Genomic DNA, 27,230 nt, shown 5'->3' on the forward strand with positions numbered 1-27,230 from the left:
TGAAACGTCCAGAACGGGCTCGTCCACGGCCAGGAGGGGGGCTCAGGGGGGACCGGGGAGGGGGAGGGCGTGCTGGGGGAGGTGATGGCTGATGGAGATGGGGTTTCTTTTTGGTTTCAGAATATTCTGGAATTACACAGAGGTGATGGTTGCACAGAACAGTGAATGTACCAAATGCCCCTGAGTTCTCACTTTTTAAAATCAAGTAATTATTTTTTTTGTAATTTTGTAATGTTTATTTTTAAGAGAGAGAGAAAGTGCCAATGCAGGAGGGGCAGAGAGAGAGGGAGAGACCGAGAATCCCAAGCAGGCTCTGTGCTGTCAGCACAGAGCCCCACAAGGGGCTCAAACCCACGAACCATGAGATCATGACCTGAATCGAAATCAAGAGTTGAACGCTTAACCAACTGAGCCACCCAGGCGCCCTATTAATTTATTTATTAAAGTTTATTTAGTTTGCGAGAGAGAGAGAGAGAGAGAGAGAGAGAGATTGCAAGTGGGGGAGGGGCAGAGAGAGAGGGAGAGAAAATCAGAATCCCAAGCAGGCTCCATGCTGTCAGCAGAGAGCCTGATGCGGGGCTCAGACTCACAAACCGTGAGATCATGACCTGAGCTGAAGTCGGATGCCTAACCGACTGAGCCACCCAGGTGCTGAATTTTCACTTCTAAAATGATTAATTTGGGGGGCACCTCGGTGGCTCAGTTGGTAGAGCATGTGATTCTTGACCTCAGAGTCATAAGTTCAAGCCCCATGTGGGGGGTAGAGGTTACTTAACAATAAAGTCTTAAAAAATAAAATAAAATGATTAGTTTTGTTAATGTGAACTTCCCCTAAATAAAAAAGGGGAATGAAGCGGGGAAGAATTTGTCCAGGATGCCCTGTTGTCCCATCCACTCCTGCCCGCATTTCTTGTTTTCACTCACTAAAGTCTTATCCCAGTTAGCACACATCACATGTGGTTTTCCGCACCTGCCTAGAACTGAGGACACATTCCTTCCTTGAACATTCATCGATCCGTGTTACAGATGTGTGTTTAGGTCCTGTGTCCAGCCGGGTCCTGTGGTCACGGGCCCTGGCCCTGAGGTTCCCTTAGTCCGATGAGGGGTGGGAGGAGGCAGATGTGAAAAAAATGTGTTCGCTGTCGGGGATAGAAAATGTTGTGAGGCTGCCGTGGCGGGAGACCCTCGGGGAGAAATGTGGTTGTCAATTGGAGAAACCCCACTTCATCCTCCTCCGTGGCTCCCAACCCTTTGTGGCTCCCCATTGCCCTCCTGGTTAGGACAACAAGCACCCTCACACATTCACAGCCGCAGGTTGCCTCTTGCCCGGACACTTGCTCAAGAAAGAGTGTCTGTGCTCAGAATCCCCCCCGCAATATTCCGTGCACCCTCCACTGTCAACGCTTACTGCGTTTGAAACCAGGGGCTCTCGGTGATATGGCCAAAGAGGCAAGGGCTCTCCGCCCTCAGGTCCCACTGACCAGCCACCAGACAGACTTTGGACAAAAATCAGATCGTGTCCTCTGGAGAGTCATCTCTGACTCTCTCCACCCCACCTGCCCTCCATTACTGTCCTTCTTAGTCAATTAATTTGTAATTGCGGTAAAAATACATAACAAAACGTTCCCTTTTAACCACTTGTGAGAGTACAGTTCACTGGCATTAAGCAAACGCACACTGCTGTGCAGCCACCCCCACCATCCATCTCCAGAACTTTCCATCTCCCCAAACTGAGACTCAGTCCCCATGAAGCACCGACTCCCTGTCCCCTGGCCTGTCCTGGGCTCCCACCATCTACTCTGTCTCTGTGGACGGGGCTCCTCCAGGGACCCCCTGTGAGTTGGGTCACACAGGATGTTGCCCTTCTGTGTCTGGCTTCTGTCACTGCGCACAGTGTCCTCCGGGTCCGTCCACATGGTGGCAGGTGGCAGGACGTCCTCTCTTCTTCAGGCTGAATAACAACATTTCATTACATGGACAAACCACATTTTGTGTACCCACTCACCTGTTGATAGATAAGGGCTGTTCCCATCTCTTGGCTGTTGTGAATTATGCTGCTGTGAACAGGGGTGTACAAATACCTCTTCAGGACCCTTCTTTCCATTCTTTTGGGTATACAACCCGAAGTGAGATTGCTGTATCATAGGGTAGCTCCCTTTTAAACTTTTTGAGGAATGACCATACTATTTTGGCCGCACCATTTTATAATCCCACCAACATACATTGTATGGATTATAAATATGTTTATATATATACTATACATAAGTTTATATGCTTATGCGTGTGTGTGTGTATATATATATACACGTATATATATATATATATACACATATATATGTATATATATGTGTGTGTGTGTGTGTGTGTATATATATATATATATATATATATATATATATACATACTGTGTATGTTCATATATATATATGAACTGGAACTCAGGACCCTGAGATCAAGAGTCACTCACTCCACCGACTGAGCCAGCCAGACGCCTCATTCTTACAATTTTTCATTAAGATGTTGGCCTAACCCTCCAGGCTCCAGGGACCCTCCCCTCCCCACCATATCCCTCATTTGTCCAGGTCAAGGTAGCATCTAGGGTAGATCTTGGTATACACTAGGCACGCATTTTTATGTGAACACATGAATGAGTGAGAACGGGATTCTTGTGGGTCCGGGACAAGAGTCCAGCGGGGAGAAAGGAAGCACTCATTGACTCAAGTCAGCTGCACACCAGGGCGGAGGTAAGCTTTAGGGATAAACGGAACAGGTTCCCAGGCACAAGACGCGCCTGTAGGGCTCGCCTCGTCCGGCAGGGGGCACTTCAGGGCAACGTGTTCCTAAAACGCAAATTAATAGCAAATGCATGACAGCTGGTCCTGACGGACTTCGTTGTTGTTGTTGTTGTTTTTTGATCAGGCGCGCAGTAGACAGCCCAGGCGCCGTCGGGGCCTCGGGCTCAAGATGGCTTTGCTGCCATAGCTCAGGGCCGGGCGGCGGCGCCGGCGAAGCCCCTGGAGGCCGCAGGCGGGGCCGCCCGCACCCTCCGTCCCTCCCCCCGCGGCCATCTGTCCCTGCCCACGGGTCCGCGAAGCGCCTCGGTTCCTCGAGGGCTGGAGTTTCTGATCAGGCGCGCTGCGGGCAGCCGCTCCCGGGGTCCCTTGCGGCGGCGTCCCGGGGGCCTGCGGGGGCCTCGGAGCAAGATGGCGGCAGCGGGGTCCGTGAGGCGCGGGCGGCGGCGACCGCGGCGCCAGTGAGCGGCCCGGGGGCCCGGGCGGCTCCGGGCCGGGGTCCCGCTTCGGGACGGACCATGCTACGCTCCACCGGTTTCTTCCGGGCCATCGACTGCCCCTACTGGGCTGGGGCGCCCGGGGGGCCCTGCCGGCGGCCCTACTGCCACTTCCGGCACCGCGGGGCCCGGGGCCCCGGCGCGCTGGTCGGCGGTGGAGCGGCGCCCTCCGCGGCAGGTAATGCCCGACCTGGGCTTGGCTCCCCGACCCGGGGCTAGACTCCACGGCTGGGACTTTCCCGGCTCCTCCGTTCTCGGCCCAGACCCCTCTCCGGACGCTGGTGGGCGTCGTCTCGCCAGCCGGGACCGGGACCACCCACCCCGGGGCCCGGTGCAAGTCGCGGGATCTGTGCGAGCCTCCGTTTCCGTGAGCGTACGGTGTAACCGTGAGGGGGCATGCCGTCCTACAGCTGTCGCGAGGGTGCAGTGAGCTTGCGCAGGCCGAACGCTGAGCACGGGGCTCGGGAAACGAGCGCGGCTGACACTGGTCCGCAGGCCCAGGACTCCCCCTGCCTTTACTCGCACCCGAGTTTCTCGCTGGGGTGACCATCCCCGCCGCGCCCCCAACCCCAGGTGCTGTGGCAGCTCTTGTCTGCTGCTGCGTTGCGTTCCCCCTCCGCGCCTCCAGTAGTGGGGTCGGGAGGGTCTTAGGAGCACCTACTGTGTGTCGAGCCCTGTGTCAGACGCAGCTGGACAGGGAGTAAGCCAAACCCGAGGGACTGGGACGGGAGGGCGGATAGGCTCCCAGGAAATTACCTTCTTTTGGTTGGGCAGAGAATGTTAGCGGGCTGCACGTCGTATCCTCGCGGTGATTGTCATTGTCATGGCAGAGTTTGGTGAAAGCTGGGAGCGCTTCTTGTAGGAGGTGTGGGATTTCAGCGGAGACTTTAAGAACGGGGGAGGGGTTGGGGGGAAGGAGGACATCACAGGGAAAGGCTTGGAGGGAGGATTAAGTGGTGTCATTCCTTCTGAGGGAAACTCAGGCTCCCGCTGGTGATCTCTGTCCTTCAGGACTGGCTCTCCCTTTCCATCAGACCCAGACTTCCTCATTCAGCCTCAATTTCAAATTCCCTCTCTGTCTTTCCCCAGGAAAAATGTTTTTTATTTCAGAACTGTCTTCGAAAGAGGAGTGCGCCGGCTGGGATTAAATAATAGGCCTGTTTTCCCATTTTGCCAAGGAAAGAATAGTAGGGTTTTTAAAATTTCTCGCACGAATTTGTTTAGCCCCCCCCCGCACCTGCAGCTGACGGTTTGCAGACAGCCAGATGCGAGCGTTCGTTGTCTGGCTCCCCACCTGTTCTGGGCACGGGGCATTCAGAGCTGCGAGCCACGGGCGCGGCCGTCAGGAACCTGCAGTTGAGAAGACAAAACAGAGGTGCCCCCTGGTACCTCAGCATCGGGTCATTATCACTCCCGTCTCTCGTGGGGGCCAGGAAGGTGGCGGACAGCACGTTGGAGGCATCTGGGAGTCAGTGCCCAGCTCACGTGTGGAGGCGTGGTTTCTTGACTCCATTTGTTTGCCTCTTGGTGTCGTACGCGTTGCTTTGCAAAGAGCCCCCTGGGTTTTGGGTTCCTCTGGGTGAGTCCAGAGAGGGCCGGCCCACTCCCTTATGCCCCTGACGTTCTGACTTGGCCCCAAGTCTGCATGTTGCCTTCCAGCCTTCCGTTCTGGGGTGTTGATTTCTGTCCTCGTGTCCCTCCCGTGGTAAGTCACTTTTCAGATTTCTTTCTATGTCAAGAATGGCCAGTTAGTTTCCTAAAGGATCATTTCTAGGAGCCTGTTTGGTGAGGAAGTCCTGTGTGCCCCACTTGCTATAGGGGAAAAATGCAGCTGTCTACCCCTTTCTGTGGTGGGTCTGCATTTTCTTTTTGCAGGGAAGGGAGGGAGGGGCGAGAGGGGAGGGAGGGGAGGGAAGGCCTGCTTTCTGGTAGCACCGCCTCTCCTGCCGAGGGGCAGGGCCAAATCCCAGCTCAGCCTCTTCCTTGCCGTTCAGCCTCTCTGACCCTCTGTTTCCTTCTCCGTGGCATGCTTCTGGGGTCGCTGCCCTCTGAGGACGCCAGGGGAGAGTGTGTGCCTAGTCCTTTCCCTCCCTTTCAGCTTCCCCCTGCTCCAGATTTTGACAAGCTCAGTTTCCTATGGCTCGGAAGAGGCCGCAGCGGTCCAGATGTGCACAGGGAGGCGCTCTTGCCAGGGTGGGCTGGGCCAGCTTTGCTTGGACTCATTTTTAAGCAACAGCGTTGCTAAGGTGCTTGGTGGACGCAGCCTGCAGGTGGGACGTTGGGGTCCCCGTGAGGCCCAGCACCTCCAGTCTTGGGCCGCTGGGCGCCTGAGACTTTTGGCAGAGTCTGAGGCCCGTGAGGGGCCGGGGCAGGGATCCTGTTCCTTCCAGACCTTCAGCTCCAGCCCCGTGCCTCCCAGTGTGGGATTCAGGATCCCCACCTCCGAACTTCGGTGTGATATTGCCCAGTTTCGGCAGCACGCACTTGGGCAGGCTCTCTATGACTCTGAATGGTAGGGATGATTGTCCCCATTTTACAGATGAGGAAACTGAGGCCCAGAGATGGGAAGCCACTCTCCTGTGTGCACGTGGCCGGTAAGTGGGGTTATGGGATTGAGTTTGGGCAGTCAGGCCCTCGCCCCACACACCACCTTCCTCCAGTTTCTGCTGCCCAGCACCTGCGTGTCTCGCACACACCTGGGCACCGTGTGTCAGGCTCAGCGCTCTGCGCTCTGCCCTGGGGCCGGCAGGTCACAGCGAGTCTTGGGAGACACAGAATTGTGACATCTGAACACGAAACCTGAGGACAGGCTGGAAGGCAGGAGCGGTCACGGCCGTGGCAGGGGTGGCGACTCTCGGGGCAGCCCTGCCCCTGGGCTTCACATTTCGGCCCTTGAAGGCCCTGCGTGGTCTGGAGCCCCGAGAGCGAGCACCGCTTCTGTAGGGCAGCTCTGAGCCCACAGAGTCCTGCAGAGGAGGGGGCTGGAGCCAGAGAAATAGGGCCTCCCCGCAGAGGGTGGGTTCTGTTTCCTCCGCGAGCGGACTCGGGACAGGAAGGGCACGGCCTCAACGAACAGGCAGCCCCCGAGGCGTGGCCACGCTGCCCCTCTGCTGCTTCCTCTGTGGGCGGGGTGCCGGTGGGTTTCAGGGGGCGACTCCCCCACCACGGAAGTGTGCTTTCCTGCGTCCGGCCCGTCAGCGCTGTGAGCGTTTCTGTGCCCTGAGGCCGCGGGAGAACCCCAGCAGAGCCTGGTGTCTGGAGGCCTGGCCCGGCCGAGCAAGGACCCTGCACCGTTTGCTCGCTGGTGGGCACGTGGGCTTGAGCTGGGCGTCCTGCGGGGTCTGGGTGGGAGCTCTCAGGCTGGTTGGAGGAATAGTAGTCCCCTGTCCTCGGGGCCAGGCCTGCCGTGGGGGGTGTGCTGGGCGCCCCCGGTCGTGACGCCCCTACCCCAGCTGCAGTGACAACAGACGTTCCCCGGTGTCACCCCGTATCCCTTGGTCATAGGCTGATTCTCGCTGCAGCCACTTCACTTTGTTTTCAACTTCAGCCCCTGCCGCTCCCCAGATGCCGCAGCCCCCAGGCGCCCAGCCGCACAGGCCTCCCACGGGAGAAGCCGTTGGTATCCTTGGTGGTGCTTCTGCTGTGCCGTTGCTGGTTTTCTGTGAGGATGGCATTAGAGGAGAGATGTGGGGGTTTTCTGTGCCCCTGGGTGCGCCCTGCCTGTGGTTTCAGGGGCAGAGTCCCAGCCGGTGAAGCCTGCACGTTATCTCTGTTCAAAGCACTTCTTTGCAGGATTTGGGTAACGTTTGTTTTAAAAACATTGGACGATCCCCCAAAATCCGAAGGAACACGTGGAAATTGCTGCAAATCCGTGCCTCCTGGCTTGCGGTGTTCCCCCTGGCCTGAGCTGGAGGAGGCCTCCTGTCCTTTCATGTAGCTGTGACCCTGCTGCACTGGTGACGTCGGATCGTGTTTTCCGAGGCTCCGCAGCCCCGGTGAGGAGAGGGGCCGTCCTGGGACCGAGTCCCCAGCTTTCCACACCTGGCAGTCCTCTGGATGCCCGAGGAGCCTTAAAAAACCTGCCTTCGCGCCCCGAGCCGGTCTGGAGCCACACACCTATCGCTGTGTCTGCACATAAAGCTGCTTATGGCCCTGTGACCCTGCCCCCAGGGGACTCGGAGTGGTGTCTGGGGAGGTCTGTGGTTGTCGGTTTGGAGGAGCTCCACCCGTTCGTGGAGCGGGTGGGGGCGCCCCTCCCTGTGGTGCTGAGCACCCAGCCCCCGCGTGGGGCTGGCTGCGGGGGGCTCTCCAGGGGCTTCGGGGAGGAGGTGCGGCCAAGGTGGGGGTGCGTGGCCCCGAATGAGGGCATTCCTGGCTCCGCTTTCTGTTGTGCAGAGAGCCCGTCTGGCAGGGGGCCTCCAGCAGGTCAGCGGTACCGCCTGGGCCTCAGTTATCCCTTCCGTGAAGCGAGTAATGACACGGGCCCTCGGTGGACAGAGCTGCGGGAACGTTCTCCCCTCTGCAGCCCGTATCCCCTTTGCAGAACAATCCTTGGGGCTGTCGAGGGGTATGCGCACGGGGATTCTTTCTGCTCCGTGTGCGTGGGCAGTGGGCAGACTGGTCGGTGTGATGTGGTGCACGACAAACAGCCGGGCGCTAAGAAGGAAATGGACAGCGGGTAGGAGGCATGGGGCTCACCGGAGCCTGGAGCCCCCCGGGCGGACTGCCGGGGAATCAGGGAGACGTCTCCTGGCCACCGCTCTCCTCCTTCGCGATAGCTGCGTCCTCCAGAGTTTCTGCCGTTGGCTTGTGCCTTTTGAGGAAGCGGGCACGTGTGCTTGCCGTGTGAGGGCCTCTGGTCTGGCGGCCCCCCAGGCGCTGCAGGTTTCTGGAAACGGCCACGTGGAGCACCTGGGGGAACCTGCTTGTTGCTGTAGTTTGCTGGAGAACAGGGTGGGAGGCTGATGGGGGGCCCAGCTCTGGGGGTGGGGCTTGGCCTGGACACGTGCGTACACACGCAGGTATACCTGGGTCTTGGGTGTCTTCTGTAAAATCAGAAGCTAGCCCCAGGACCCTGCAAGGGCTCTTCCGGATGGATCTGAATTCAGTACATACCTGGGGACCAGGATGGGGCACCGTGGCAGCAAAGGATTGGTGTCCAGCACAGATAGGGGCTGGGGTCTGGGGAACTGGGGGTTGCAGGGACATCGGGTGGGTGTCCCCAAGCAAGTGGTTGCCGAGCTGGGTTTTGAAGGGTGAGTAGAAGTTTGCCTGGCGGCTGGAAACAGGGGTGGGCATGGGGGTGGGGAGATGGTAATCCCTGGTTGGGACTGGGAGACAGTGCAGTGAAAGGCCTGGAATCTTCTGTCCTGTGGTTTGGGGGGAACTGGGGCGGGGGAGGGGAGGCTGCTCGCCAGCATTGCTGCCATCCCCCGCGGCTCCAGCAGGGGTCAGTGTTGCGACACTGATTCTGACTCCTCCAGCACGGACCCCTGAGCACTGCTGTGGTCTGGGAGTCCACCCCACAGACTGGGAGGTGGGGGTGGGTGCAGGGGACAGGGGGAGGCAAGGCCCAGGAGGTAACAGGGAGGGCATGTCCGGGTAGCACCGGGACCGCTTTCACTGCAGGCACATCCGGGTGAAGCTTGTTCCTATGTGTCCTAGTTGACGGTCACACAACACTGTTGTTTGTCCTGGGAGACCTGTGTGCTCTTCTCCAGCGGAGTGGCCCAGAGGGCCCTCAAAGAGCAGGAATGTGGGTGCTGTTTCAGGAGACAGGGCCCAAAAGCTCTGGGGCCCCCATCCCCACGCACCCATGAGCACAGGCCTGCCCAAGCAGCTGAGTCCCACCGCTTCTGCAGGGACAGTCTCGGAGGAGCCGCTGAGACAGTCCATCGGGCTCTGGGCAGGAAGCTGTCCAAATATGCGGGTGGGGGAGGGGCTGGCCTACCTGGGAAATCTGTCCTCATCACTCCCCCCCTCCCCCCCCACCCCCGCCCAGCACCTTCCTGGGGGATCAAGTAATAGAAGCCACTGATGCTGATGGGTGATGTTGGTGTGTGGGCTCTTAGGGGGCACAGCCGGCTCCCCCCGTGTCTTGAACCCACGTTCCAGGAATGGCCGTGACGGGCGTGGCCTTCTTCCCTGCCAGCTTCACCTGGAGCGTCCAGAGGACACTGTTCCACGTTCTAGGCCTCCCAGGACCTCCCAGGAGCCTGTGTTGTGGAGGAAGGTGACCCCAGGAACATTCACTGGCCAGCGTGTTGGAAATGCACCAGGGCCAGAGCGAGAGAACCACTGAAATCGTGTGTTCGGACCCTGAAAGCGATCTGCACCTGCCGTGGACTGGCTGTGAGGGCAGAAGGGGGCCACAGTGTTCCATGCCCATGGTGGCCTGGCCGCAGGAGCAGAGGGGGCGCCGCAGAGAACGGGCCACGGTCAGCTGCACCCCTGGGAGGCCCGTTGTTGCCAGTGCGGCCTAGTCCTTCGAGGGTGCTGTTCTGTTGCGTTTTTGTGCTCTTCAGGGATTTCTGGGTTCTCTTTGTGTTTTCGGCCTGTGCTGTATGCTTTCCTGTGTTCTTGCCGCATGGTGGAGCCCCGTCGTATTTAGGCTCCGCGACTCCACGTGGGTACTGCTGTCCTGGTCCTCCCAGGATCAGGCCCTGGGGAGAGCGCGGAGTGCCGAGCGACCGGTATTCCCAGGTGTGCCTGGGGCCCTGGCCTCGAGCTTGCTTCTGGGCTGGGGGCTTTAGAGCTGAGGGGAGGCTCCAGGGGGCAGAGGGCAGTGAGGGGAGGCCGTGCAGGGGTCGGACCGTCCAGTGTCATCAGCCCAAGGTGGAGGTGGACCCCAGGCCCCGCTCCCCAGGCACAGCCCAGGTGTCCCTCACGTGCACTCTCAAACACCTGCTTCTGTTGGCTGTCACGGTTCTCTTCCTGCGTGTCCGGGGTGCCACAGGCAGCCACAGGCCTCTGCCGTCTGCTTCGGAATGAGTGAGTGGCCAGGTACTTTTTCCGTGGGCTTCAGGCTCCTGCTCTGTCCAGTGGGGCACTTGGATGTCCAGGAGTGGGGTGTGGGGGGCCCCGGGAACAGAGACTCTGAGCCTGGAGGGGAGTAGTGACAGCCAGCCCCTCTGAGGACCTGGGGACTGCCCTGCCCCCCATAGGGGTGGTGAGCGCTCAGAACCGCTGTGCCCCAGTTGGCCGTCTACCCTGCCTTCCAGCCGAGCCAGCCCGGGCTGGCCATCAGCCAGTGTCCTTTCTGCCACCGTGGTCTTCTGGGGATGTCCCCCCTTTCTGCGAGGCCTCGCCCCCTATGGAGCCCTCAGAACATGGGTGGGTTTAGTGTCTCCACTTAGGCTCCACACAGGCAGCCAGTGTATCCTGCTTATCTCTGGTGCTGTAGGGACCGTCTCCTCTTGTGTCCCCGCCGCCCCCGTGTGGGGTCAGCTGGCTGTCACCGCCACCGCCACCGCCACCGGGGTTGGAGGAGAGCCCCGCTGATGTCTTATCAGAGCTCAAAGCCAGGGTGGGACCGCTGTGCGCTGTGTGCTTATCGGCTTTGGACCTTGGGCCGAGTAGAAGGAGGGGAGCGGCGACGGCCAGCCCTTCAGAAGGCAGCGCCGGCTGTCCTTTCCGGAGCGGGGAGAGGACCCAGGCTTTGGGGTCAGACCTCTCCAGCTGGGCGGGGCTGGCAGCTAGGCTGGCCAAGACTCCGGCTCCTTATCTGTGGAAGGAGGGCTCTGTCCATGCCTGAAGTTCCCGGTGGGGCTCACGGACCTCCCCCAGTGTGGCCTCCGTGCTTGGCCGGCTCGTCGAGTCCGCGTGTGTTGTGGAGGGGAGGCTGCGCGGCGTTGTCCGGAGCGGAGTGAGGCGCAGAGGCGTGGGTGCGGCCAGAATTGGGTGTCTCCCGGCAGGGGGAAGGGTTGGGGTGACTGGGGCCAGCTGCCCTGTCCTGCTGTTCTCTCAGCCCCTTGTGGTCTCCATAGCGAGCCTTGACCCAGCCCCACGTGGGCTCTTGCACTCAGTGACCCACAGCCCTGGAAAGAGGGGGTCTGGCCTTCCCTTGTGGGGATGGGGAAGCAGGCCTGGGGTCCACCACGCTGGAAGCCTGTCCTAGAGGCTGGTGGTCAGAGAGGGTGTCGGGCCTCCACGGCCGGGAGAGCCAGAGGAGGGCGGCTCTGTCCTTCAGCAGGGCAGGTCTGGTGGACGCGTGGCCTCCGAGGGCACAGAACCGAGGCTCAGGCACCGCCAGGGGAAGACTTGGCCTGTGTGGGCTGGTGGCAGGGGTGGGAAGAGGCATTTGGCGACTTTCCTTTTCCAAAAATCAGCCCAGTTGATCTTGCTTTTCCAGGGGCAAACCCCCACGGGAGCGCTCTTGGCTCCCATCTGGATCAACGCCCTGATCATTGGAAGACGCCTTCCACGGTGCCCTGAGGGCCGGCCTCACAAGGTGCCACCTGCCCAGAGCCTTCGGCTGTGTTCCTGCAGGCGGGTGGGCAGTGCTCCCAGGGCACCCCGCGGCTTGCAAAACATTTTCTTGGGGAGCTCCTCCAGTTCCCACAGGCTCCGCCAGGGACCCGGCCCTCCGAAGCAGGGCGGGGCAGGGGCCACGTGCCTGGGGAACCGGTAGCTTTTGCTCTCCCCTCCCCGAAGCCTCAAGTAGCCTTGGCTGGGGCTCAGTGGGCGCCTGCCTGCAGGGACTGAACTCTGGGCTCCCTGTGCCACGAGGTTGTAACAGAGCTCCTGGCAGCTGCACTCAAAGCTTCTAGACCTGTCTAGAGACCCTCAGGCTGTTGATGAAAGCTTACAGGACCAGTGGGGAACCAGAAGCCCCACAGAGGCAGGCTCTTGGCCTTGACCTTCTTAGGCCCACTGAGGGTGTTGCTTTTTGCTTTGTGGTCTTGGAGGCAGCCTCCAGCTGGGGCTGAAAGCGCCCTGTGTTGGCAGGGCTCATACCGAGGGGCTGGGTGCTTGGACTGGGCTCAGCCGGGGGCTGCACCCCCTTCAGAGTCTGAGCTGCTGGGACCCCAAGTGCACTCGCCCCTTCCCGGTTGAGAGGCCAGGGTGCTTGGAGGCTAGAGAGGGTGGAGCGAGCCGGTGTGACTGCCCTTACAACGCCAGTATGGGCTCCAAGGTGGAAAACGAGACGGCCTCCCTCCTGGCCTCTCTGCCTCCGGTCCCCCAGAGCTAAGGTGGCCTCAGGCTCTTTGTGGGGCCTCCTCTCTCCCTCCCTTGGGGGGAAACCCTTCCTTTCAAAATGTATAGTGGCTTCATTACTTGGAACCTGGCTAAGGGGCTCCTGGCTGCCCTGCATTGTTTGTAGCCCTTTTGCCTAGGGAGGGGTAGGGAAAGACCCCCCCCCCCCATCAGTGCCTCCCTGACCGGCCCCTGGGGGAGGGGCATTGCCGCTAGGTGGACCCTAACTCCCATCTCCCCCACCAGGGGGAGGACTCTTAGCCAAAGGAGGGCAGCGTGGGGAGTGAGGTGGGCCGGGCCGGAGGCCCCTTTGAGACCCGCCAGTCCAGCCCCTCCAAGCCCCTGGTGGACGTGCCCAGTAAGTGCCCCCCAGCTTGTGGCTGGTCTGGGCGCTTCCGCTTTGCTGGCAGCCAGGACTTCTGCGGGGAGGAGAGGGCAGGGCCCTGTCTTCCCTCTGTTCACTCAGGGGTCGTTAGGCTGGGGCGGGTCTCCCATTGGTGCCTTTGGACTGGTTGGGGGGTCAAGGTGGGCTGGGAGGGAGGCCCCCCTCTGGGTGGTCCCTCCACCTCTTACCAGGGGCGGCTGTGTGCCCTGCCCCCAGTCTCCCTCCCCCGTACCCTCTAGCGTTCAGCCGTGAGGTGGGGGCATGGAGTGGCTGCTTCCCCCCGCCCCTCTGGTTTTGCCTCCCTGTCTGCGTCTGAAGCATTTCTGTCCGCTCCCTTTCTGCTGAGTACGACTTAAGATATGGGCTCCAAGGCAAAAGGCAAGCCACAGGCCGCAGTCTCTTCCCTCCCTTGGGCCCCAGGCGGCCCCAGCCCCAGCGCTGTCCCCTGCAAATCTCCCTGTCCCCTGAAGGCAGGCAGGCAGGCAGCCCCAGGGTTTGGTTTCCTTTCCTTTCTCGAGTTTCCTGGGGCCACGGTGGCCGGCACCACCACCCGGGGCCTGAAAACAACACGAGATTTCCTTACCCGAAGAGGTCAGGGATGCGAAATGGGTCTCACCGGGCTACGTCCAGGTGTGGGCAGGGCTGGTCCTTTCTGGAGGTTCCGGGGGCGAGTCACTGCCACACGGCCAACCACAGGGCATCGGATCTACGGGCATATTCTTCGGTGACGGTGGAGAATTATGTCCGGTAAGGCCTTTTAAGTTTGTGAGTATAGTTGACCTACACCGTTACGTTATTTTCAGGCATACTGCTTAGCGGTTTGAAAAGTTTGTACGTTACGCTAGGTGTTTTTAAACCTGTTCTACGCTTTAGATGGGATTTCTAACAAAGCCTCTGAATTCCGGAATACGTCAACACGGCGAACTTGAATCTGGTGTATTGTCCCTCTCTTGGAACGGGGGGCTTCATTTGGTCATATTTTATGGAGAATTTCCACACCTCTGTCCATGAGGGAGAGTCTCTGGTGGGTTTCGTACCGACGTTGGTGGCACTGGTCATGCTGGCCTCGTAGGCCTCGTAGACCATGCCCTGGCACCTGGAACAGAAGCAGGATTATCTGTCTCACAGCCGCCCCGGGGGGGTGGGGGGGGTGGGGGGTGGGGCATGACTGTTCAGACTGATAGAAACGTTAAAAGGACGTGAGGGGGGCGCTTGGGTGGCTCAACTGGCCGGGGTCCGACTCTGGATCCCAGGCTCGTGGGTTGAGGTGGATGCTGGCTTGCTCTCCACCCTACTTGGCGTTCTCAGAATGCGAGGTGACTGTAAATGCTTTTTGCCGCTTTGCTCCGTGGGGCCGCAGCACGGACAGCATTCTGCCTTTCCTGTCCCCTCACAATCGTGTGTGGGTGTCCTTCGTGACTCCGTGCTCCCTGACGGTGGGTCCCTCGGTGGCTCCGTGCTCTCCTGGCGCGTGCACGGCCCCGTGGACGTAACTGCGGGGAGCAAGTTTGCGGGACAGAGCCCTAGGGGTGACACCTCTGGGGTGGCCCTGACCCAGGGGAGGTGGGCGAGGGCCGTGGCTGCTCCCTGCCTGGCCGGCCAGCCTCCCGCGCACACCCTCCCCGCTCCCGTCCGTAGGAGGCAGCGTGCCGTGGCTTCGGTGTGGGCCAGGTCCGTGGGACTCCCGTTCTCACGCCAGCTCCTGGAGCTAGTTGTCCAGTCTGTGAGGTCGCCACTGCCCCACCCCATGCCGGGAGGTCTGTGGACGAGTGGCCGTGCCTCCGGGGGCCCAGTTCTGCCTCCTGGCCGGGCCGGCCTCCCTAGGGCTTTGCCAGAGGCCCCGCCCCCCGTTGGTTCTGCTTCTCTGCTCTTCCCCGGCGGCCTCCGGGGCGAGGCCCGGGCTGAGGCTGTGGCCTGACGTTGGCCCGTGTGGCTGCGGCTTCTTCGGGGGGCCTGCTCACTGCCGTTTTCTCCCGCTTCCCGTTTCAGGGCTTGGATATGACCCGTACAACCCCGAGCTGCCCAAGCCCCCCGTGCAGAGGGAGAATGGCGCCCTGGGCAGCGGCGGGGAGCCCCGCTCGGACATCCTGGAGCTGGAGCTGGTCAACCAGGCCATCGAGGCGGTGCGCTCGGAGGTAGAGCTGGAGCAGCGGCGGTACCAGGAGCTCCTGGAGACGGCCCGCGAGCACCGCTCGGCCGAGGCCCCTGCCGTGGCGCCCCGAGGCCCCGCCGCTAGTCCCGCCGCGGGCCTGGACGAGGACGCCTTCCCGCTGTCCTTCGATTACAACCCTGGCGGCCGCCCGGGCCTGTTAAGTCCCGATGCCGGCTACCAGCCCACTCCCCTGGCCACCGCCGCCGAGGCGGCCGGCAAGTACTCGCTGGCTGTGGATCGCGCTCAGGGCCACGGCGGAGGGGCTGGCGGCGCCTTGGAGTACGTGCCCAAGGCTGTGAGCCAGCCCCAGCGGTACAGCCGCCCTGTCCCCAGCGGCAAGTACGTGGTGGATGACTCCAAGCCGTCCACGGACCTGGAGTATGACCCTCTGTCCAACTTCTCTGCCCGGCTGCTCAGCAGGGCCAGCTCCAAAGATGACAGGGCCCCCAAGCGGCCCCGGGGCTCCCGGGGTAGCGAGCCCTACACGCCCGCCCTCAAGAAGCCCTGCGACCCCTTTGCCGGCTGCGACGCCAGGTTCTCAGACTCGGATGATGACGCCGCCGCTCCGGGTGATGGGCCGGTCACCACGAGCCCCCCGCGAGCCCAGGCGGGCCCCGAGGGCAAGGCCCCCGGGAAGCCAGCCTCCAGGGAGGGCCAGGAGGCCGAGGAGGGCAGCCTGCGCGAGACCAAGGAGATGGCCGTGCAGTATGACGTCGAGGACCTCGGGCAGCCCCCCAAGGGTCCCGGTGGGGAGCCCGGGGCCAAGCCTGGCTCCCCGGCCAGGGTCTCGCAGGACCCCAGCGGCCCCAAGGAGGGGAGACCCAAGAAGAAGAGAGGCGGGGCCCTGCCCGCCCCTGGCCGCAAGGACGGTGTCCGGAGGAAGGACCGGGGTAAAGACGAAGAGCAGGGGCGGCCTGCTGGGAAACCCTGTGCAGACCGGCGGGGCGCGCGGGCCGGCAGCCCCCGGCACAGGGCCAAGCAGCCCGAAGGGACCAAGAAAAAGCCATCTTCGGCCACCCCAGTGGCCAGCTCAGGGAACAGCCGGCCCGACCGCGGGGGTGCCCACCAGCTGCCAAGCAGGACGGGCGGGAAGACGCCGCCGGGGAAGCTGGCCGAGCGGAAGGCCCGCTCGCTGGACGAGGGTGCCTCCCGGGACGCCCCCAAGCTGCAGAAGCGGGCGCTGAGCCACGCAGACCTCTTTGGGGACGAGAGTGAGGATGAGGGCCTGGGCCCGGGGCCCGCGGCACCCCCCGCCCTGCCCTGCCTCAGCTCCAGCTCGGACTCGGACTCGGACTCGGACCGTAGCCTGGGCTGCTCCCCCGCTCAGGGGCCGCGCAAGCGCCTCAAGGCCCCGCAGCCCCCCTGTCCTGCCCCCGCCCCCGCCTCCCCCTCCCCCCCCTCCTCCTCCCCCTCCTCCTCCTCCTCCTCCTCCTCCTCCTCCTCCAGGGCCGGCGGGGATGTGGACTACTCAGCTTTGGAGAAGGAGGTTGACTTTGACTCCGACCCCCTGGAGGAGTGTCTGCGCATCTTCAACGAATCCACCAGTGTCAAGACAGAGGACAGAGGCCGGCGGGCCCGGCAGGTGGGCCCTGCTGGGGGGGTGCTCCCCTCCCTCCCCGTCCAGGAGCCCCTGCTGGTGCCCTGCTGCCCCTGCACCTTGTCCAGAAACAGAGCGCCAGGTCCCCCAGGCAGGGCCCGTGGCCACCGAGGCCCCGAAACCACAGAGACTGGGCAGAGTTGGGGGGGGGGGGCAGCTCCCCTCTCCCTCGCCCTTCATCTCCCGCCCCCCTCCTTCCCATGATCTCTCTTCCCCTGCCTCCCACTTCCCTCTCTCTCCTTTCCCCCCTTTCTCCACTTCCCTTCCCTCTGCCTCCCTCCCTCCCCCTGTGCCCCTCTCATCCCCCCTCCACCTGCCTCCCTCTCTCCACTTTCCCCAGGCTACTCCTGTCTTCCTCCCCTCCCCACTTCCCTCCCTTTTCTCCTCCTCCTCTCCTTTCCCACCTCTTTTCCTTGCCTCCCCCCTCCCTCTCCTCTCACTCTCCTCCCCCACCCCCCAAACTCCAGTGTGCCCACGTCCCGCCACCAGAGGGTGCTTGCTTTGAACAAAGCCAGAGGGGCTAGTCCCTGCTCGGAAACCTGCAGCTTCTGTGCGCGTCACAAGATCGGGCCGCCTGCTTGGTCCTTCAGTGCTCTGCTCTGTTCACAGACCTTTGAGGTGTTGCTGTTCAGATCTTTTCCCTCTGTTCCCACATTTCTGAGTTGCCTCGTGTGAGCTGGCGAGGGAGGGGAGCAGGAGGCAGTGGTTTGGGCCCGAGACCACCTTGGCCGGGGCCTGGGTCACACTCGGGCTGGGTGCGTCTGCAGGAGTCGCGTGCAGGACTGGCCGACACTGGGGTTTCCCCATCTGTGAGTGGGCAGAGCACGCCTCCCGGTTGGGGGTGTGAGTGGGCAGAGCACGCCTCCCGGTTGGGGGTGAGAGCCCCACATCGTGTTTCCAGACCCGGTAGGCCCTCCCTTGACTGTGTTCCCGCTTTCCCACCTCACTCTCCGTGTCCTTTCTGAGTTACATATTCGCGGCGGGGAGGGTAGAGGAGTCGCCGCTCTGGTGTGGGGGTGAGGTCTGAGGGAGGAACCTCATCGAGGGTTGAATGTGTGTTTCAGCCTCCCAAGGAAGAGAAGGTCGAAGCCCAGGGGCATTCGGGCCTCACCACTCTGTTCCCGGGGCAGAAGCGGAGGATTTCTCATCTCTCCAAGCAAGGCAAGGAGGTAAAGTCCACTGCTGGGCCCTGAGGGGAGGCTGGTGGGAGAGAGAAGGCCCCCGGCCTCTGCTGACGGCCTCGTCTGGCAGGCACGTGCCTGCCACTCCCCACGTGGTGGCAGAGACGTGCTTGGGGCCCACCTCCAGTCTTCGGTTCGGTGCTGGGTGGCACGGGGCACGGAGGGGCACCGGGGGACTGCTGGCTGTGAGCTGTGCTGTGTGATCTTGGACCAGTGGCCCGACCTTGCAGAGCTGGATCCCACCCCAAAGAGGGAAACAGCTGTCGGTGGCATAGGGAAGGCTGGGGCAGAGGACCGGGCTCTCTGCCAAGCACCTGGGAGCTCTGGTGGATTCTATCACCAGACCCTTCCCCTGGCTAAGCTGAAGGCCAGAGAAAACGGAGTCAAGTGGGATTGGATTAGCGTGCCAATCCAATCAGGGGCCTAATGAGTCCCACCCACGCCGCGCCTATATCAGGGCCAAGGGCAGGGCCTAGGCATTCCGAGGCCAGGAGCCAAGAGAGCAGGGCAGCCGAGGTGCCCTGGGACAGCGAGGCAACATGAGTTTGAGGGCTAACGCGTGGAGCTGGCTGGTTCCTGCCAGGGTATCTGAGCACTCAGAGGAGGGCGCCGGGGCCGCGTGCCTGGCCCTGGCCCCGGAGCCCCTGCCTTCCTGTCCGTGGCCCTACCGTCAGCCTTTTGCCCCGTGTGGCCTGCTCTGGGTGCTCCCAGCATACAGACCCCCCCGGGAATTTGTCATCACCCAGGCAGAGCCCGGGAGGAGAGGCCCAGCGCCCCCTGCCCGGCCTCCCACCGCCCAGGAGGTGTGCTACCGGCGGGCCCAGCAGGCCCAGAGGGACTCCGCCGCCTGGCTGCAGGCCACCCAGCAGCCGGCCGAGAAGCCGTCGTCCTCCGTCCACATCTCAGCCCCCGGCGAGAAGAGGAGGATCGCCCACGTCCCCAACCCCCGCCTGGCTGCAGGTGAGTCCCGGGGCACAGGGGCTCGGGGGTGTGACAGGAGCCCAAGGCCAGGCTCTGCTTCTGCCAGCGATGGTGAACTCCAACGGGGCCCAGCTGGGGCCTCAGTGTGCTGGTCTGTGGAATGGGGATTAAAGTTTCCCTCCACTGTTAGCAGGAGGCTAACTCAGGCCTGATGCAGTGCCCAGCGGCTCCGGGCCTTTCCCGGCCTTGGTGTTGGTAGCCGGGGGCTGGCTCTGGGGGGTCTGCGGGGTGCCTTCTTCCCACCCGTCTAACAGACCCAGAGAGTCTGTTGTGCCAGCTTCCTGCCTCCCTCTGAGGCCCTGACCCAGGGATCTCCCTGTGACCTCCACTCTGTCCCTGCCTGCCTGATCTTTTTGTCCTTGCCTCCCCCGGGCTCCTGAGTGGGGGCACCAGGCTCTATACCGTGATACCGGGAACGGGGGGGCTGGCCTCGGTGATCTGTGGGGCTGGGGTTAGCGAGGCTGTGGCCCCGGAGGCGCTCAGCTTGATCGAATTGAGCCAGCTGGTCTGGAGGCCCCTGTGGCTGTGTTTCCTTCTGTCTTGTGGGTGCTTCCCCCGCTTGGCCTTGTGCGAGAGTCAGGTCAGACCTGCGTGGTCTGACCGGCAGGACACTCGGTGGCATCTGGAGCTGGGGAAGTGTGAGGGGGCCCCTGGCTACTCGGCCACCTGGAGGCCCCATTCAGATGCACATTCAGCTTCTCTTGGGTTGTAGAGGCCCCCTGCCATCTGACCAGCTTCGGGGGGCACGGGGGGCGTCCTTGCTGCTCGTTCAGATACTCCCTGGAGTCACCAGGGCCTGAGGGGTGGGCCCCACGAGGTAGTCCTCCACAGCCCTCCCCTGCCTCTCCCTGCTTTAGGATAAACTGTCTGGATTCTGCTCCTTCCCCTCCCCAGAGCTCCCGAGTTAGAACTTGAGGGCAAGAAGTTGGCACCGTGGATCTTCAGCAGCGGTTTAGCTGCAGGGACAGGAGAGGACCCCGAACTGTGTGGATCCTGGGACGCGGAACCCCTCCTGCACGTGACCGGGTCCCCTGGGTCATCCTCCGTGGCTCGGGACAGGCCTTGCCACAGTCCTCACCAGACACACTCGGGGTGGCACTGACTCGCAGATGGCCCAGCACCCTTAGACCCAGTGGCATGCTTCCCGAGCTGCAGGGGGTCACCCGAAGTTGAGGAGTTCCCTCCGATGCCTCGTGCTGGCTTTCCTCCCCATGCACACCCCGGGTGCTGCACAAACAGTCCGTGTGTAAACGAACCTAAGAGCTGTCTTTCCATTCCGGAAGAGCGCGCGTTTTCCGCCCACTCTGCAGAGGCCGGCCCTGGCGTGGGATGGGCCGCGGCCGGCTTGTGGTGCCATGGTGCCTCCAAGAGGCCGGGGACCTGGGCCCCGTGCTCAACTCACCCGCTCCCGTTCTTTTGTCGGCACAGAAGCCCCGTGCAGGCGCGTGCGCACGCCCGCAGCCCAGCCTCCGGCCCCCGCCGCCTCCCTGGAGCCCTCGGAAACAGCCCGGCAGGCGGGTGCCCTCCTCCCCGGGGAGGCGGGAGACTGTTTGTTTTGTGACCTCATCAAAGGGAGAGGCAGAACACACAGGCAGCGGAGGGCCGGCCCCGCTGGTCACAGTGACTGGGCCGGGGCCATCCTGTACCCTCTGGTCCGCAGCCCAGGAGCGAGGGCCTTTCCTCCCTCATAGGTCGATGCCTCGGAGTCGGGGGCCGGAGCATGTGGCAGAGGCTTCCCACGCGCCCTGCCACTCGCCGGGCTGCCCCGGCGGAGACGTTGCCTGAACCGGCCTCTGAAGCCCCATTTGCGTTCCCCGCTTCTCGATGGACTTGCCCGAACGCACATAGAGCCTGATGTCATTCCGTAACCCGTGCCCCACAGCCCGGCCCGTCCCCCTGTGCTCCGAGATGCACGTCCTGCTGACGCTGAACGACCGCGGCTGCTGGGTGCTGTGCAGCTCGGTCATGGGTGTGCTCTCTTCCTGCTCTCACGTCCCCTGTGCCCCGCCAGCCCCCACAGGTGCCAAGAGGACCCTCGCCGCCAGTAGCGGCCAGCCTCCCAATGGCCCCGAACCGGGCGGCCAGCCCCTGAAGGCGCGCACGCTGTCCGGCATGGCGTCCAAGACCACCGCCACCGTCACCCCCAAGCGTGTTGCCCACAGCCCGTCTTTACAGGTGAGCGCCCGCCCCCCCGGGTCCCCTGCCGCGGGAACCTGGGTGCCTGGCTTGCCGACGCCCCTGTGCCGCATGGGCGCTCCTCCCCTTCCGGCTCCCTCTGCTGCCTTTGCTAACAGACTCCCCTCGCCCAGGGCGGCTTCAGTTCATAGACACTGAGCAGCGGGCATGCGGCCATGTACCCCCCCCGCCCCCCGCCACGCCTGCCCTCAGTTTCCCCTTTGGCCAACGCTGCCATGGCTGTGCTGGCCTCAGTGAGCCAGGGATGAGCTCTTGCAGGCCCCGAAGCCCAGAGTTTCCGGCAGGGTCCATCCTGCGTGTCGGTGTCCCGTGGGTTCTGCGATACACATCAGGGGACCAGGCACGGTATAGGCCGTCTGTGATGGGTCTGTCTTCTCTAGAGTTTAAAGAAGCCCGTTATCCCAAAAGAGTTTGGGGGCAAAGTCCCCACCGTCATCCGCCAGCGGTATCTCAACCTGTTTATTGAGGAGTGTCTCAAATTCTGCTCTTCAAACCAGGAAGCCGTAGAGAAGGTGCGTGACCCTGGGAGGTGGCCGTGGGCCGGCTGGGGGGACACCGGGCTGGGGTGTGTGTAGGGGTGGCCAGGTCCTAGGCCGAGGGGCCGGGACCTCCCCCACCCCCCCCTGCCCCGCCCCCGCCGAGCACAGGGCCACAGGGCTGTGGTGTGTGTCCTCAGGCGCTGAACGAGGAGAAGGTGGCCTACGACCGCAGCCCCAGCAAGAACATCTATCTGAACGTAGCTGTGAATACCCTCAAGAAGCTCCGGGGCCTGGTCCCCAGCTCCACACCTGGTCTCAACAGTAAATCGGGGCAGGGCGGCCAGGGTGTCACGTCTGTGAGATTCAGGTCTGCGCCTCTAGCAGAGGGCCACGGGCTCCCCCGACGTGCTGGGGCTGCTCCCCACCCGGGCTGTGGGAGCGGTGGGGCGGGGACCCCAGCCGCCAGCTCTCTGCCGCTCCCGGGGCCGGGTGGGGGGCAGACGGGGACGAAAGCCTGCAGGGAACGTTGGTGGCAGGTGCAGGCTCCCGCTTGTCGGGCCTCTGTCGGAGACGGCTTGGTGCCGTGCCCTCAGAGCAGCCTCTTCTCGCTGTTGACCACGCTCCTTAGAGAGCCGGGTCTCTCGAGCCGAAGGCCACCAGCTAATGGGCCGGCCTCCTCAGAGGCGGAGCTCGGTGGGGCCCGCTCTGTGCGTTAAGCTCGGGGTGGGGACGGGGGGACGTTTCAGGACTGCCTCTCGCGGGCATGCTGCCGTGTCCGCCTGCAGGCCTCCCGGCTCTCCTGCTCTTGCCTTGGCTCCGGCCCCGGCCCCTCCACCCCCTACAGCTCCCCCTGGGCAGGTTCCAGGGGCCCCAGGAGGCCCGGGACTTCCAGGCCACCTGCAGCCCGTCCCAGAAGAGTTGAGGTCACAGGAGGTCAGGCCTCTCCTGACCAGCGAGGAGCAGGCCAGGGGACAGGGCAGTATGGAGGGGGAGGGTGCACTTGGGAGGGACGAAGGAGACCGAGTGTAGTTTTTACCCCTCCCCCTTCCAGAAGCCAGTGGCCGGAGGGTTGTGTCCCACGAGATGGTGCTGGGGGGCAAGTTGGCCGCCAAGACCAGCTTCTCACTCAGCCGCCCGGGCAGCCCCCGGGTGGAGGATCTGAAAGGTGACCTGCCTGCCCCTCCCACCCCCCCCTCCCCGCCCCCGGGCCACCTGGGGGCCCAGCAGTGGCTGCCGTGGCCGAGTTCCTGCCCCCCCCCCCCCCCCCCGCTCCCCGCCACGGCTGTCCCGGCCTCCCTGTGGGCTGGCCACCTATGCCCGCTGTCCCCAGGGGCCGCCCTGTATGGCCGCCTCAAGGAGTACCTGCTCACCGAGGACCAGCTCAAGGAGAACGGCTACCCCTTCCCTCACCCCGAGCGGCCGGGGGGCGCTGTCATCTTCACGGCCGAGGACAGGAAGCCCAAGGACTGTGAGTGGCCTTGAGCCCCGCCTGTGCTCGAGGGGGGCCGCCTGGGGACAGGGAGTGGCAGGGCCTGATGCTTCCCCTCCCCCCGTAGCCGCCTGTAGAATCTGCTGCCGCTGTGGCACCGAGTACCTCGTGTCCTCATCCGGCCGCTGCGTGCGCGAAGAGGAGTGTTACTACCACTGGGGGCGGCTCCGCCGGAACCGAGGTGAGCCCCCCCCCCCCACCCCCCCAGCACAGTGGGTGTCGGGGCTGTGCCTGGGGCACGGGGGAGGCCCGGCCCTGACCGCTGCCACCTCCCTTCCAGTGGCTGGCGGCTGGGAGACTCAGTACACGTGCTGCTCGGCTGCCATCGGCTCTGCCGGCTGTCAGGTCGCCAAGGTAGGTCTCCTGGGCCCGCCGATGCTCCCTCATCCCGGGAAGGGCCCCCAGCCTGCCGGGAAATGAGGTGCAACCAGGGCCAGCCCCCTGATCCCCCGTTTCTGTCCTTCGATCGGTCTGTCCCCGACTCTGGCGGGGGCCTTGGAAAGAGGGGGACATCCCCTGGAGAAAGCCCGGCCCCAGCCTGGCCCCTCGAGCCTGCCGCCCTCACCCACCCTCCCCTCCCCTCCCCTCCCCTCTCTGCCCTCAGCAACACGTGCAGGACGGCCGGAAGGAGAACCTGGAAGGCTTTGTGAAAACTTTTGACAAAGAGCTTTCGGAAGATGCTCACCCGGGCGTTTATGCCCTTGACTGTGAAATGGTGAGCTGGCTGCCGTGGGTGTTCTGTTCGGTGGTCGTCCCGCTGCTGCGCCCACAGCTTTGAGGTGGGGGTGGGGGTGGGGGGTCTTAGGATAGAGAGCAGGTAGAGGGAGGAGCCGGGAGCAGAAGGGGGGTCCTGCCAACGCCCCCCCCCCCCGCCCCCGCCGTGTGTCGGGCTGCATCCGTTGCGCCTCCTCGAGGCCTTGCCGGCAGCTTCTGAGAGAGGGCTCCCCCCCCCCCCCCCGCCACCCCCCACCTCCAGCCAAGTAGACGCTCTGACCTCCCCCCTCAGCCCACGCTGCGGGCCGTATGACACGGCCCTTGCTGGGTAGTGGAACGCCGGCCAGAGGCCTCGGGGACCGGGGCGGCCTCGTCCTGAGAGTGCTGGGTGCGGGGCGGGGCGCACGGTCACGGGAGCCCTCTCGGCCCCGCAGTCCTACACCACATATGGCCTGGAGCTGACGCGCGTCACCGTGGTGGACACAGACATGCAGGTGGTCTACGACACCTTTGTCAAGCCGGACAATGAGATCGTCGACTACAACACCAGGTGTGGCCGTGCCCCCCCCCCCCCAGCCCCCCCCAGGAGCGGGCACCCGCCTCCCTCCCTGGCTACCTTCAGGCTCCCCGCTCCGCCCACGCCAGGTTTTCAGGGGTCACTGAGGCTGACCTTGTGGACACGAGCATCTCGCTCCGGGATGTCCAGGCCGTCCTGCTGAGCATGTTCAGCGCTGACACCGTCCTCATCGGACACAGCCTGGAGAGCGACCTGCTGGCCTTGAAGGTACTGCCCGCTCCCGGGGGTCCTGGGAATGGGAGCTGTGGGGGCGGGTCTGAGCCCCAGGCACCTTCCTACCCTGGCCCTCCCGGGGCCCTGGACCTGTGGTCTCTGCCCGCCTGCCCGCCCGCCTGCAGGTCATTCACAGCACCGTGGTGGACACATCCGTGCTCTTCCCGCACCGCCTGGGCCTCCCCTACAAGCGCTCCCTGCGGAACCTCATGGCTGACTACCTCAGACGGATCATCCAGGACAACGGTGAGCGGCCGGCGGGGGGCGGGGGGGGGGGGGGGGCGGCGGCGGCCGGGCCCGGGGGCACACCCACTCTGACGCGTCCATCCGCCCCGCAGTGGACGGGCACAGCTCCAGCGAGGACGCCAGCGCCTGCATGCACCTGGTGATCTGGAAGATCCGAGAAGACGCCAAGACCAAGCGGTGACCGCCGCCTGCCCGCCTCTCCCGCAGCCCCGGCCCGGCCTCTACCCCAGGCCTCTTCCAAAACAGTGCAATAAATCTCGAGAGCTAACCCTGTCCACGTCGCCGAGACATGGAAACAGAGAGCGCGGGACGAGCCGGCGGCACAAGAGCCCCAAGCCGAGACCACCTGGAGCCCTGACCGCCCCCCCCCCCCCCACCTCCCGACCTGGCCCCCTTGCGCCGCCCCCGCCTCTCCCCCCCACCCCCCCAACTCTGTCCTCCGGAGACTGCTGCTCATTCCCAGACGGGACCGGGACAGACCCCACCCGGCACCCAGAGGGCCCTGCGGAGTCCCTGGCAGCCAGGCCTCCCGCCCCTGCCCCTTCTCCTGCCGGGCAGGCTTTTCACGGGTGTGTTTGAGACAGGGGTTGTCTTTTTTTATTTTGTATTGTTATTTTTATTATTTGTAATTTAAACCTGGCGATTCGCACACTTGTCTTTCCCCACCGGAAAAGGAAGACCCTGGTGCTGCCTTCCCCGTTGGGGGCGGGGGAGCGGGGGGTGGGGGGGAGAAGTCGGGGGGCCGGAAGCCGGCACCTTGGCAGCCACCAGGACGGAGAGTCCAGTCTGGCCCGGGCCGAGCGGGTGGAAACTGGCCTCCCCAGACCCACCTGGACTCCGTGACCTCTGGGAACGAAGCCAGCCCCCCACCCCTGCCACCCCCCAGGGCCTCGCCTTCGGGACCCCTCCAGGGCCCACCAGCCTCTGGACCCTGTCTTCCTGCTGGAGCCCCGCCCTCCCCCTCCAGGGGCTGTCTGTAAAGGCCTGCAGCCCCCCTAGGGCCCTGACCCCTGGTCCCCTGACCCGAGGCAGGAACAGAATAAATGTTTGTATGGATTTTAGATCTCGTGGGTCTGGTGGTGTTCTTGGTGCCTGGTGAGGCTCCACACTCAGCTGCCCCCAGGGTCGGGTCTGCCCCTAATTGGGGAAGCGGAAATGGAACCTTGTTCATCTTCCCGAAAACCATCTCCTGCGGTCCCCGGGCCCGTCACACTTCTGGCCCCCTTGGGGCTCTGCGATGGTGGAGGTGGTGACCCAGTCCTGTGAGTGGAGCTGGCTTGGCTGGCTGTCTTGCTTATCCGTGGGGTGGGGAGCGAGGAGCCCTGGAGAGCCACTGTGTTGTGTCTGAGGAGCTAACGCGGACAGGGGAGGGTGGCCACCTGCCCCCTCCCCAAGTGCCGGCCCGCTGCTCCCGGGAGGTGCTTGTGTGCACGGGGCTCAGTGATGGACTCGGCCCGTCACTTGTGCCTCTTGGGGGTGTTGAGGTCTCCACGGTTAGTCCATTTAAGACACAAAGTGCAGCCAGAGATGAGCCCGTGGAGGGGCAGGTGGGGGGCGCCCTATGTGTGGAGGCAGGAGGGCTTTTGGAGGAGGGTCCCTGCCACTCCCACTTTGGCTTCTGCTAAAGGCCAAGAGGGCAGGGTCCCAGGCTGAGGACACGGCAGCCTCTACCCCCGAAGCGCCCTGGGCCAGCGCTGCCGAGGACTGGGTGCCCTCCAGATCCTGAGGGGCCCTCACTGGGGAGTGGTGACTGAGTCGGGGCCCCGGCCACTGTTGTGTCCCCCTGAGGCTGTTCTGACCATTTGACTTTCTCCCACCTCTTGTGTAAAACAAGTAACTTTCTAAATGAATGGTGCAGGGCCATTTCTGTTTCTGTGTGGTGTCGTTCCCTTTCCCCAGAGCATAACGAGCCCCCCAGGGAGACCCAGAGGAGGGGTGCAAGCTTTCAGCTGGCCAATGAGGCTCTTGGGGCTGCAAGGAGGGAATGGGGTCCCCTGGGTCCTTCTCATTAACCACTGGGTACGGGCTGGGTGTTTGTTGAGTGAATGAATAAGAGGTTTACCAGTGCCCATCCCCCCGCCCACCCTCAAAGGCCAAGGAGGGTGTGCAGACCAGGCTTCCTAGGAAGAGGGAGTGGGGAGGTTGCTGCTCTGACGGGCGGGGGGGGGGGGGGTGTCACAGCCTGTGTGCTGTCCTCACCACCCCATCACTCCCTCATCACCAACATTTGCTCATAGGTGATGCTATGAAGGGCCCCAGTGCCAGGTGGAGAGGGGAGGCTGGGCATGGAGTCCAGCGCAGGGCAGAGGGGGGAAGGTGGTGACAGTGTGAAAGTGCCCAGAACCAACTACCTTCCTAATTTCCATATTTCCCAGAGGATTTCTAAGAGTGAAAATATGAAAGCGTTCAATCATCTCTTGTGTCCGCCCAAGTTTGCCCCTCTCCCTGAGTCCCCACTGCTGGGGACCCTAGCTTCAGCAGCCCCCCCAACCCTGGCTCAAGCCCCCCCCCCCCCCCCCGCCCAGCTCCCCCAGCC

The 27,230-nt window shown here is 63.4% G+C and overlaps 1 protein-coding gene across 5 annotated transcripts; it reads left to right on the top strand.

The window, feature by feature from the left end:
- The first annotated feature begins 3,175 nt into the window (after positions 1–3,175).
- REXO1 (RNA exonuclease 1 homolog) lies at positions 3,176–25,755 on the top strand. Of its 5 annotated transcripts, XM_053220193.1 has the most exons (17): positions 3,338–3,467; positions 5,829–5,883; positions 14,859–16,603; positions 17,683–17,787; positions 18,546–18,759; positions 20,792–20,955; positions 21,357–21,488; positions 21,653–21,776; positions 22,507–22,620; positions 22,786–22,923; positions 23,012–23,125; positions 23,225–23,298; positions 23,549–23,659; positions 24,093–24,208; positions 24,304–24,442; positions 24,574–24,694; positions 24,787–25,755. In XM_053220193.1, the coding sequence occupies exons 2-17, from the start codon at positions 5,829–5,831 to the stop codon at positions 24,873–24,875; spliced, it is 3,555 nt and encodes a 1,184-aa protein (XP_053076168.1). In that variant the 5' UTR covers positions 3,338–3,467; the 3' UTR covers positions 24,876–25,755. The 5 variants fall into 5 exon arrangements, with proteins under 5 accessions (XP_026905199.1, XP_053076168.1, XP_053076167.1 ...); XM_027049398.2 differs by lacking the exon at positions 5,829–5,883 and having other exon boundaries at positions 3,176–3,467; XM_053220192.1 differs by lacking the exon at positions 3,338–3,467 and having other exon boundaries at positions 5,196–5,883.
- Positions 25,756–27,230: the final 1,475 nt, after the last annotated feature.

Source organism: Acinonyx jubatus, chromosome A2 (assembly GCF_027475565.1).
Source record: "Acinonyx jubatus isolate Ajub_Pintada_27869175 chromosome A2, VMU_Ajub_asm_v1.0, whole genome shotgun sequence".
Taxonomy (NCBI): Eukaryota; Metazoa; Chordata; class Mammalia; order Carnivora; family Felidae; genus Acinonyx; species Acinonyx jubatus.